Consider the following 12,981-nt stretch of genomic DNA (forward strand, 5'->3'; position numbering starts at 1 on the left):
GCTTGCTTGTTCCAAGGTTTGTACATTCGGTTAACTAAATGGGTCCCTATATGCCTTCTAAAGATCCATTTATTTGGCAATCATCCACTGTGTAGGCTGCTATCTAGGCCATTTCATCGATCACATTCTATATATGCTAAAGGAGTGGTGTGGCCATCCACTCTCTATGCTCATTTATTAAGCACATCTCTATACATCATGTGTTAAAGGATGCCAAGCATCCCAAGGATATTATCTTTTACAAAATAAAAGATTAAATTTCAAAAACAAAAAGTAAAAAAGAAGTCACTTAAGCCATGGGAGATATGAAGCCTCACATAACTTACTATAAAGGACAGGTCTATGGTAGGAAATTATATGCATTGGTGCTTTCATATTTTATGGGTTTCAAGAAATGTTCCAATATGGCTGAAAAATTGAGAGTCACCTTTATTGATCAATTATCTCATAAAGTGTGGGGTTTATTTTGTAAGACCAAAGTGTAATATAGTTTTTTTTAAAATCAATGATTGGGAAGCTCTTCTAGAAAGGGAGTTCGGAGAAAAAGTAAAGATTGTGCAAAGTGATAAATGTGGCAACTCAAGACAAACAAAATCCTTATTGATGTTTGCTAGCAAGAAAGAACATGTCTAAAGCCTTCCACTATTTATTAATCATATTATAAAGGAAAGAACAAGCACTTTGTAATAGATGCAATAAGGGTATGTTTTGTAAAATGCAAGTACTTAAATCTTTATGAGTGAAATCATATATTGAATACCTTGTGTCATCAATCTTTTTTGTCCAACACTAGTAGTGAAAGATGTTATACATGGCCACATGGGACTTAGATTGGGAAGGTGCCTAGACTGTTGCATTTGTAAAATCTTATAGATCTAAATGAAAAATTCTAAACATGAACATATATGGGATATATTGAAAAACAAATGTCTATATATTGTATAATTCAAAAACAAAGAAATTGGTGGTAATTTAATGTTTGACTTCCATGAAACTGAAAGGTTTTACGAAAAGTTGACTATATTATTGGTGGAATTTGATGTAGATGATGACAATCATATGATTGTCCACTTTGAGATGGGCGGGGAGGGGGAGGTGAGAATTTGGGGCGAGGCGATGTGTGTATGTGGCATTGTGTGTGTGGGGGGGGGGGGAGGGGAGGGTTCACTCTATGAAGCCCATATAGCAGGTGCATACAAACGTGTACTTAAAAGACCTCTATTTTCCAGTATTAACATGTATTTACAATATAAAAAAATTCCCCCCTTTGTAAGTATACATGTTTGGAGTATATAAATTTTTGTGTCCCTTTTATAAGTATATATGTTTGGAGTATAGATAAAATCCCCTTCATAGATTCACATAAATGGATACAATTAAACATGTTGATTTGATTGTAGTTTTAGGTTCAATAGCATTGTTTTGTGAAGCTACCTATAATTATGTACCTTTACATCACAATTATAAATAAATAATAATGAACAACCCTAAAATCATGTACTTAAACATAGAGAAGATCATTGAGGGCAACATATAAGAAGGAAGTTAAAATTAATGCATGTCTCAAATCAAAGAAAATATTTAGAATTGGGCATATTAATGGGTATGATTTTAGGTTATTCATTCAAGGGAGATGTGTTCACTCTTATCAAGTTTATTCATAAACATAAAGGGCCAATTGGGAGATATCAAGGGGTGCCAAACATTGAAAGTGTGTATGGTATCCATTAAATTGGTGTTTTTTTTAAGCCACAATTCTTAATATTTTCTTGGTTCGATACTTGCATTAAGATGTTCAACTATTTGGCATATTAATGGGTATGCTTTTAGGGTCATTTAATCAAGGGAGACACATTTATTCCCATCAAGTTCTATGCTTTTAGGGTCATTTAATAAAGGGAGATGCATTTACTTCCATCAAGTTCATTTAGAAACATAAAGGGCGAGTTGATGACATCAAGGGATATCAAACATTGTGGATGTGTATGGCATCAATTAAAAAGAACATCACAACATGAATGCTTCTTGAGGTTTAACACCATCCACTAGAAGAAAAGTTTTTTTTTAAGTCACAAATTGTGAATGGATTGTTGGGCTTTTATTGAATTCGATGAAAATGAAGAGAGAGGAAACCAGAAGCAACAAATAAGGGTTCGGTTGGGCACATTGACCAAGCTACAGAAGTTCATATACACCTTTAATGGAAGGTGAAGCTGTACATGAACCAAGCTACAGAAGTTCATATACACCTTTCATGGAAGGTGAAGCTGTACATGAACCAAGAATAGAGGTTACCATTGCTATCCGTGCCATTGCTAAGGGGGGTGGTATAGGCAACACCAGAGACAAGGGCAAAGTCACCTGTGCCACCAGTGATGGGCTTGGAGCTGAATTGGCCCAACTGCTCCAAGCCAGCCCCGGTGAAGGTGCCTTGGTTGACAGTGTTATTGATGGTGAAGCTCTCACTAACAAACAAGGTACCTCCCGTTAGAGAGATGAACACATACGTACCTTGGACTTTGCCAACGAGCTCGGAGTTAAGGTCCTGTTGGGCCAATAAGGGCATGTCGAAGCAGTAGGTTTGGGCAAACGAATTGGGTTGGGACAGAAGAGGCTGCCCACAGTGGGCTGTGTTGTAGCCGGCGGTGCTCTTCGACCCTTGTATAGAGAGGTAGTTGGCGGCTTGGGCTGATATGAAAGGCTGCAGAAATGCTAATATGGCAAAGGCGATTGCCATGGCCAACTTCGTTTCAAGAAGCGTCTTCTTCGATTGCAGCGCCATCTCTCTCTGCCCTCTCTCTCTCGTGTGTGCGTGCGATCGAGCTCGGAAAGCTTCTCGTTTACGCTACCCCTGTCCCTACTTCATATATATAAAAACTCCATCTTAAAACGTCGCCCTCTACCATCAATTCTCTACACTATTGAGAATTTAATTTTAAATAGAAAGCGCTCTGTTTTTTTCTCTAGAATCCGACAGTAGAACATGGCTGTTTCAACAGGATGCGACGCTCTAGCAGATTGTCATGCTGTCGCATCCTGTTGAAACAGCCATGTTCGGCTCTGCTGTCAAGCACTCTTGGAGTTAAGCTTCTGTACTGCATCTTAGCCAACCACAGCGCCACTCTTCCTTGCGCCTGTCAAGTACATGCATCTCTTCTTTTCTTTTAATTTGAAGCCAAAATCAGCTCAATGTGGCGGTTACATCGTCTACGTGGCAAATTCATTTGAATAGACGGGACTGTTGCCAACCTGCACGCAAGACAACACGAGAATGCTGCCGAGACAATTTGGTTTTAAGTTTGCACGGCAGAAACTGCCTTATTGGGGGCCCCCGGCCACGAGCAAATATTATTGGACCCATAAGTCATGACCTTTTCTTCCTTGGCTTTCATCAACTAGAACAACAATTTGGTGTAGTGAGCATCTCCGTATGTTCTTCCTTTGCTCCTTTTTTTGCATTATGTTAGTGTTAAGTTGGATGAGATCAACTTGAGTGTTCATGGAAAAACTGCAAACAAGATTTGACAGTAGGGGTAGGGGTGCTGGGCATGGCTGTAGGAGCAAGAGTAAGTGGAAGAGGCATTACGGGTGGTGGAGGTGGCATTGGGGGTGTGGTGGAAGAGCAGGAGTGTGGATGACTCTGCTGGTCTTCACTAGGGAACTCAAGGACTACCGACACAAACACTAGGGTTGGAGAAAAGGGAGCGTGGATCCTCTCAGGGAAGTGTACCCGCCAAAGATGAGTCGACCTCATTGGCTAGACATGCAAGACCTATGCTCTACACTGTCTGCCGTGCTCTTCGACCACCACCTAACACCGCAGTATCCCTACAAGCCTCTCACTCACACCACACAAACCACTGACCACTCGAGTACTCACCTCGCTCACACAGAGAGACAGACCAAACACCACAAGAGTGTAACACTGTATATCAAGATACTAGAAGGAATGCTACAAGAGAGACTCTGCTCCAACAGAGAATGTGCTACAATGAATGTCCTACGAGAGAGAGTTTCCTCATGTGTGCCTGTGTGTCCGAGAGAGTGCTCCCCTTGTCTCCCCCTTGTTGTCCTCCTCGAAGTCCCGATGCTCATCATGTAGTGTGGAGGGAAGATCTTCCGTCGGGAAAGGAAGATGGTGCTCAAGAGGATCTTGCCATCCCTCAGGAAAGGGAGAGGGGTGTTGCCTCCATGAGTGCCATCGGAGTTGGCCATGCACGTCGGAGATGTCGGAGGGCACTGGCGGTGACGCATAGATGACAACAAGAACAACCCCTCTATCACTATGTCTCACATACAGCGAGAAATCTGCATTGGCTACATGAAAGCCAATAGTGACAAGATATTCAGAAATCTTGTCAGACCATGCTCTTGGTGCTTTTTTTAAGCCATACAAGGCTTTCTTCAACCTGCAAACATGCTCGGGGTGACTCACATCCTCATAACCAGTAGGTGGCTGCAATATATACACCTCTTCCTGCAAATCCCCATGCAAGAATACATTCTTTACATCCATCTGATGTAAAGACCATTGCTTTGACGCAGCCACTGCTATCACAACTCTCACTGTTGCCATCTTGGCAACTGGGCTGAAAGTTTCCTCATAATCAATGCCATATGTCTGCGCATGTTCTTTGGCTACCAATCTAGCCTTGTACCTGCTTATGCTTCCATCACTATTATGTTTTACTTTGTACACCCACTTGCATCCAAGTTCTTTCTTGCCTTCAGGCAATTTCACTAAATCCCAAGTCTCATTTCCATATAGTGCATCCATCTCCTCATCCATAGCTTTCTCCCAACACACATTTCCAACAGCCTCATCAATGCATGTGGGCTCTACAACCTGTACAACTTTTGCCATGTATGCATAGTGTTGTGCCATGTATCCATCATAGGTAAACCTCTGCACAGGATTCTTCACTCTCCCCCCTGATCTTCGTAGCTTTGCATTCATGGCTTCCATAGCCTTCTTTACACCAGGTGTTCTCATAGCTGGTATCCCAAGATCCTCATCAAGGCTTATCTCTAAGCCACTAGACTCTCCATCAACATGAGAATGCCCTGTAGAAATGTCAGGCATATATTAAGGGGCTCAATCACTTTCTCTTTGCCTTTATGTGATGTACTAATCACATTTGCAGGACTGGTATTATGACGTAGCCTGCCACTCCATGGTCTATGAACTGAACCACTAGATGAGGACTCTCCTGGTCCACTCAAAGACTGTGATTGCTGACTTGCATTCTGTGCAACCACATTTCCACTCACATCAACTCCAAGAGCTTCTTTTCCAGCAGCATATCAGCTACTCATCTCATCAAAAACAACATCCCTGCTTACCCTCAACTCACGTGTAGCAGGGTTATAACACCTGTATCCCTTTTGCTCAAGGGAATACTCACGTGTAGCAGGGTTATAACACCTGTATCCCTTTTGCTCAAGGGAATACCCAATAAACACACATTTTTCAGCTTTTGGATCCAACTTAGTTCTCAGCTCATCTGGCACATGCACATATGCACTGCATCCAAAGACTTTCAGATGAGACAAATCAGGTTTTCTACCCTGTAAACCTCTCCTCTTCAGTTACATCATGTATGGCTGCAGTTGGAGTCCTGTTCTGATGTAAACTGCTGTAGAAACAGCTTCAACCCAATAGCTATGCGGCATATTCTTCTCTCCCATAATGCTCGTGCAATCTCAGCAATGTGCTTGTTTTTTTGCTCAGCAACTCCATTTTGCTGCAGAGTGTATCTGCATGTAAACTGTTTCCGAATACCACTCTTCTTCAAAAATTCAGAGAACTCATTGGAGAACTACTCTCCCCCTCCATCTGACCTTAGGCGCTTTACATATTTCCTTGTTTTCTTTTCAACCATAACTCTGAAATTTTGAAAATGAGTGAGAACCTCACCCTTCTCCTTCATGAAGTATACCCACACTTTCCTTGCGTGGTCATCAATAAATGTCACATAATACCTGCAGCCTCCCATAGACATGGTCTTCGTAGGACCCCATACATCTGAATGCACAACATCTAGTGCATTTCTGCTCACATTTCTGTCACGTGGAAATACATGCTTTGTTTGCTTTCCAAATTGGCATGCTTCACATATTTTCTGCATACCTTCAACTTTAAACTTTGGCAGCCCTGTCACAATTCCTTTAGTTTACATAGACTTCATTCTCTGCACATTCACATGCCCAACTCTTTTATGCCAAATGTCTGTGTCTGCAACAATTTTTGAACCATTTGCAAACATCACAGCACTCACTTCATGCATGTTTACATTCAATGTAAACATTCTGCCCACTCTGTTGCCTTTTGCAACCAACCTGCACTTGTCTTTAAAGTCTTCAACATAACAACCATTAGGTTTAAACCGAACCTACAAACCCTACTCAATCATCTGGCCAACTGAAACCAGATTCTTTGTTATGTTCGGAACATGAAGTACATCTACAAGGTACTTCACTTTGCCATCCTACATAGACAATGGCACATCTCCAACATGGGCAATTGGATGAGCAGTGTCATTCCCTGTTTCAACAAAACCTGGTCTTTCAAGGTTTTTCATCTCTTTGAACCACTCCCCATGACTTGTCATGTGGTTCAAAGCACCTTAATCCACGTACCATACATCATCTTTATGTGCTGCTTCAACATTTTCAGACATGGCATTAACAACATGCTGCATAACAAACAACCTTTTATTATCCTCATTGTTTTTGCTCGAGGATACATAGTTGTTTTGCTGCAATTTCCTATTTTGCATGTCAGCCTGCTTCTTATATAACAATCTGCCTGCACATGTCCAGGCTTACCACAATAAAAGCATCCATGTGTATCATTTTTTCCACGACCTCTTTGACTCCCCCTGCCTCCGAATTGGCCTCTTCCACCTGTGTATTGTTGTTGTGAACTCTGGGATTGTTGTTGTTACTGCTGCTGCCATAATTCTGATTACATGTTCGGCCACCTCCTTGGCCGCGTCCACAGCCTCCTCTCCCTTGTCCTCTTCTTGAACTTGTGTAGAAGGCTTGTTGCTCTGAATTATTTTTGTTTTGTGAAGACTGTTGGTCTTCACCTAAACTCTTCTCTTCTACAATCAACATAGACACCAAATCTGTGAAATTGGGAATGTTTTCCCGAGTCTGAATAGATGTCTTGAACACCTTGTATTGTAGTCCGAGACCACATAGACAAACTTTCACCTTATCATCATCATCTACTGAAACGCCAATAGATGCAAGGGATTCCACAATACCCTTGATCTTCAATGCATAATCATCACAGACATACTCTTTTTCTCCACAGTATGAAGATCATTCTTCAACTGTATCTTTCGTGTCTTGGTATTCGTTTCATAGAGTTTTACCAAGGTGTCCCATGCCTTCTTGGGGGGCTTGGCGTCTTGTATGTGCCCAATCATGGTGTCTTGTATACTGATAGAGAGCCAATACAATTATACAATGGTGCCAACATATCTGTATTGCGTGCATCTCTTACGATGCTAAATTTGCAGCCAATTTTTGGATGGTCTAATACAAGTGTCACTGAACTATTCAAGTAAGAACTTTTTTTGGAGATTACACCTACTGTTGAAATGATAAAGTATCAACTTGTATTTGAGAAAATCTTAATAGTAACGATCAGATATTGCCATACTTGCCTCCATCTCGTGCAGATGCGAAGAAGTTATTGAAATCCATAGGCATGGATTACAATAATATTCATGCTTGTCTCGCAATGATTGTTGCCTCTTCCGCCATGAATATGAGCATTTGCAAGAATGTCCCCATTGTGGCTCTAACAGATATAGAGAAGATGTTCAGGGGGAAGCTGTCCCGGTAAAGGTTCTCAGGCACTTTCCAATCATCCCAAGAATAAAAAGCATGTTCAGGTGCAAATCTATAGCAAGCTTGATGACATGGCATGCCACAACTCGGTCCACAGATGAAGTGATGCGTGTGCCTGCTGACTCACCCGCATGGAGACACATTGAAGAGAAATGGCCGGCTTTTAAGGAAGAACCTCGAAACCTCCGTCTTGGCCTAGCAATGGATGGTGTAAACCCTTTTGGTTTAAGGATCTCTTCATGGAGCACATGGCCTGTTTGCCTTGTGAATTATAATCTTCCGCCATGGTTAGCAATAAAGAAAGGTCATTTGTTGCTCTCATTAATAGTTCCAGGAAAGTACAAGGTGAAGAACATGGATGTATATTTGGCACCACTTATTGATGAGTTACGCACCTTGTGGAACGGAATTGAAGTGAAGGACATGTCAAAGCAGTAGAGTGGCCAAAGACTTACAACTGTGCAAGGTATTCTCATGTGGATAATGCATGATTGGCCTGGCTATGGAGAATGCTCAGGTTTGTCTATATCGGGTTACAATGCATGTCCTGTATGTGGTCCTCGACTTGATTCAAGATACTCAAAAGCATTACGAAAGAATGTCTACCAAGGACATGTTAGGTATCTTCTAGAAAATCATGAATTGCGGGATGGTAATCTAGGAAGACCTCCTCCAAGTGCATTGAAGGCAAGCGATTGGAAGATCAAATGGGAGGAATGTAGCAACTTGGCATGTCCTGGGATGAAGAGGCTCTCTATCTTTCACCAACTCCCCTATTGGGGTGATCTCCTTATAAACCATTTGCTTGACCCGATGCATATTTTCAAGAATGTAGCTGACATTCTGTGGAAGACCATGACAGGAAAAAAGGAGACTAAAGGCCAAAGGGATGACTTGGAAGAGATTGGTTGCATGCAAGAGTTGTGGGCTCGCACTAGACCCAATGGAAAGGTGCTACTTCCAAGAGCCCCATGGGTTTTTAGCAAGATGGAGGAACAACAAGTCAAGAGGACAATTTTAGAGTTTCGGGCTCCTACAGGTTGTATGCATTGCTTGAAAAGTGCATTTACAAAGGATGATGATCTTAGTGGCCTCAAGAGTCATGATTGGTACAAGTTTCTACAATTTGTGCTACCCATAGCAATAAAAGATTGCCTCACTGAAGACATTAGAGCTACTATCTATAAGATTGGCACATTGGTGCCCTGGATTTCTTCAAAAGAGATAAAGAGAGACACTTTGGAGATAGCGCGTTTAAACTCCATAGAGGCAGTCTGCATGGTAGAGAAGTTTTTCCCTACAAGTTTATTAACAATCCAGATGCATCTGCTAGTTCATGTTGTAGATGAGGTTACAGTTGCTGGAACAGTCCATTCAAGATGGATGTTCTTTTTGGAGAGGTTTATGAAGACATTAAAGGGATTTGTTCGCCAAATGGCTCGCCCAGAGGGTAGTATGTCAGAAGGGTGGCTGATACAAGAGTCCCTTGTTTACATCACTGAATATTTAAGTTCCTCAGATCCAGAGATACCTCGACTATGGTCTCAAGAGTCTAACAGGCGAGTCATTGGTGAGGAACCTCAAGGCCAAGGCATTAAGAGAAAGATGGATAACAATTTGAGGGAAAAAATCAACAAATTTTGCATCTTGAACTCTCATGTAATGGAGAAGTGGATTGAGACATATGAAGCTCTCAAGCGACAGCGAGTACAAGATCGTTTAAGTTTCAGAAGGAATCGCACTACAAGAAATCTCCCATATCCAGAAGGTATGCAAGCTCTTCCGGACTTTCCCACAGGTAGATGGCTAGAAGCTACAATTTTAGAAGCCAAACGTGCTGGTTTAACTATAACAGAGGAGGAGGAGGAGCTTACAAAAGGATGCGATTGGCATGTAAGTGTTTAAGTTCTACATGTCTCTCTTTTTTTTCTCTACATGTCTCAGTGTTTGATTCTCCATCAACAATCTTTTTGTGCTATTTGTAGTATCACAAATATGGGGCGTTTTGGTCACATGGACGTCATTTTCGAGTAGAACAAATAGACCAAAGAAGAGCAACCTTTGATTGTGGTGTCACAGCACAGTTTGTTCAAGAAAGTCGTGCAAGTGCAAGTGATGATAACACAATTACTGGAATGCTTGATTACTTTGGAACCATTCAAGATATATTAAAGGTTGGCTTCAGAAGTTTTGAGTTGTTTATCTTTGATGTGAAGTGGTTCAAGGTAATCATGAATGGGCCACATGCAACTGTACGTAGAGACAAGAGTGGCCTCATCCAAGTGGACTCCACAAAGGTATGGACCGATCAGCAAGATACTTTGTGTGCCCAGAGCATTGTGAGCAGGTTGTCTTTAAAGCGGATCCAAAAGATCCACGCTGGCTGTTTGTGGTTCAAGTCGCCCCCCGCACAGTAAGCAAATTTTTGAAGAATTTGAGCTGCAACAAGGTGATGTGGATGCACAGGGTAATGGAGAGCAGCAAGAACAAGCCGATATCAACAATGAAGAGGAGCAAGCAATTGAAGAGGAGCAACTAGAGCAAGATCCAAATGAAGAGGTGCAAACCAAGGAAGCTGAAAAACATGTTGAGAAAGAAGACATAGATGATGAAGACATCCTTCATCAAGGGACTTTTAATGATGAGGATGCTGAAATGTACATAGACATAGATCTCTTTGGGGCTACTGATCTTAATGAGGATGATAGAATAGATAATGATTTTTAAAATGATGTATCTTAATGATTATGCAAATAGTTATGACATATTTGTAATGGTTTTATGACATTGGTCCTTTCATTGTTTACCATTGTTAATGTTTACCATCATAATCACTACTGTACGAGCAAGTTGATATAGTTTTACCAATGTTGTTTATCATTGTTAATGTTTGTTATATGGTTCTTTCATTGTTTACCGTGTAATTTTCATTTCGCACAAGTTTGTCATATGGTTTTTTGTCCAACAGGCCATGGGTGACTCACCGCCCTACGACTACAGTCCAGATTTCTCATTTAATCCTACACCGCAAGGCATGAGTCCCCAGCAGTTATATGGTTTTCTTTCGTTCATGACTCCAGAGCAGAGAGCCATGGCTCAGAGTTATTGGGGTTCTGGAGCAGGGACATCTGCCTCACCATCTGGCTTCCTGACGCCAGTTCCCACACCCGTGGGTACGACAGCAGCTCCCACACCTCATACCACACAGCCTTCCACTCCTCTTACAGCTTGATCTACCACCTCTTCACATAGACGGCGCTCACGTAGTAGGTCTTCAGGGGGAGGTTGTTGTGGTGGTAGTGCCACAGATGCTGTGACACCACCACCACATGAGCGTCGTCCTTCGCTCTCATCTGTTGTGATAGCACACCCATAGGGTCACCTTCCACTCCCTGGGGTGCACATGACCATGACAACAGCAAGATTTACACAATTAGGGATGGGGCACCAATAATGGATAGTGCAGGGAAGGCAATGAAGACACGCATTCGACAATTGTGCACTATACAGTTTCACGACTCTGTCATGACTAAATGGGATCACCAAGATAAGGGGAAGAAAAATTATATAAATACAAAGATAAAGCAAGAGTTTCAGCCATCTGACCCTATGAATGTCATCTCTAATGAGTGGATATAGTATACAGCTCGCATTTTGATGGGGCATCGTAGGTCAGAGGCGAGGGACGCATTTAGAGAGGGGAAAGAGAAACCTGTTTGGCTAGATGACAGGGAGTGGGCAGCCATTGCTCAGGAGCTCACCGAGACACCAGAGAGGTTTCAACAACAAAGAGAGGCGGCAAGGGCAAGACTCCAAACAGTAGGGGCTTCTCATCTTGGGAGTGGTGGTTACGAAACCATGCGCCATGAATTCGTAAGTATTTGTAGCAATTTTATTTATGTAAATGTATGTATGTGGGCTAAATGTTGATTTCTAAAAGTTATAATTGTTAATCGTTTGTGCAGGAGTTGGCCATGAATCGCCCACCAAGTAGGCGAGAGGAGAAGTACGCTCACAAACATGGCCTTGTGGCCTTGTTTGAGATGCTTGAAGAAGAAGGAGAGACCGTCAATTGGGAGGCATTACCATGATGTAAGATGACCTTCAAACTAATGAAATATGATCAAAACATTCTTGAGTATTAATGTTTAATTTAATTTCTTGTTTGTCGATCAGGAAAATAAAAAAATGAGCACGGTTGTTTTTGTGCTCTATTTTAGACAGAATGGTGCTGTCTGTTTGCTGTTGTTGATCCTGTTCATTGCAGCAGGCAGCCAGGCAACAGCCAGGCAGCACTATTCTGCCCAAAAAAAAATTTCTGGTACAGCGTCGGTATATTCCCCAGTACTGGCGTCGGTATATTCATTGGTATATATCTCGGTATTCGCGTCGATATAAAACCCGGTATACACCCCGGTATACCCCTCGGTATATGCACCGGTATAGACGCCGGTTTAGCCATCGGTATTACCCCCCCGGTGAGCATCGGCGGTATAGACAACGGTATAGGCGCCGGTATTGTTACCCGACGCTTATACCGACGCTGTGGTTCCGGCGCTTATACCGGCATTTATACCGATGACGAGGTTTTTTTAGACCCCGTTAAATGACGTCGGTATAAGCGCCGGTATTAGGCTAACATGTAGTAGTGTTGGGGTTTCAAAACAACACAATCTCCTTTAGGTCCTAGTTCCTAAGCTACTTGTGAACCATAACAAAAATCTCATAATTACCAAGATGCTAAACTACTCTGCCTCCACCTCCTCCACCTCCTCCATCGGCTTCGCCTCCATCTTCTCCACTGGATGCGCCTCAAACTACTCTGTCTCCACCTCCTCCTCCACCGGCTCCGGCTCCCCCTCCACCTCCTCCATCTTCTCCACTGGATGCCACCGCGAATCTAACAAATTGGGCCTTCATCGCACCCCTTGCTCCAGCCTCTCGAGTCCCCCGGCTAAAGATAGATATATACACACACATATATATGGCTAAAAATGAATTAAGCTATATGTATTTTATTACACACACACACACACACACACAATTTCAATAACATAAATAATAGAAAAGTTTAAAAAAAGTATGCCACACATATTGAACCATTGAAAAACAATTTCA

At 42.1% G+C, this 12,981-nt stretch overlaps 1 protein-coding gene across 1 annotated transcript; it reads left to right on the forward strand.

Annotated features, from left to right (window-relative positions):
• Nucleotides 1–11,506: 11,506 nt before the first annotated feature.
• On the forward strand, nt 11,507–11,967 carry LOC147615928 (uncharacterized). The gene is made up of 2 exons (XM_086778013.1): nt 11,507–11,736; nt 11,829–11,967. Exons 1-2 carry the CDS (start codon nt 11,521–11,523, stop codon nt 11,952–11,954), a joined length of 342 nt encoding a protein of 113 aa, XP_086634139.1. The 5' UTR covers nt 11,507–11,520; the 3' UTR covers nt 11,955–11,967.
• Nucleotides 11,968–12,981: the final 1,014 nt, after the last annotated feature.

Source organism: Cibotium barometz, chromosome 39, assembly GCF_041138505.1.
Source record: "Cibotium barometz isolate CiBa-2024 chromosome 39, ASM4113850v1, whole genome shotgun sequence".
NCBI classification, from domain to species: domain Eukaryota; kingdom Viridiplantae; phylum Streptophyta; class Polypodiopsida; order Cyatheales; family Cibotiaceae; genus Cibotium; species Cibotium barometz.

Excerpts from the sequence above, each read along its gene's own strand:
- LOC147615928 (XM_086778013.1), top strand. The coding sequence starts at position 11,521 with ATGGGGCATCGTAGGTCAGAGGCGAGGGACGCATTTAGAGAGGGGAAA. Across the intron at positions 11,737-11,828 it reads AAACCATGCGCCATGAATTC|GAGTTGGCCATGAATCGCCC; the intron begins GTAAGTATTTGT and ends TCGTTTGTGCAG.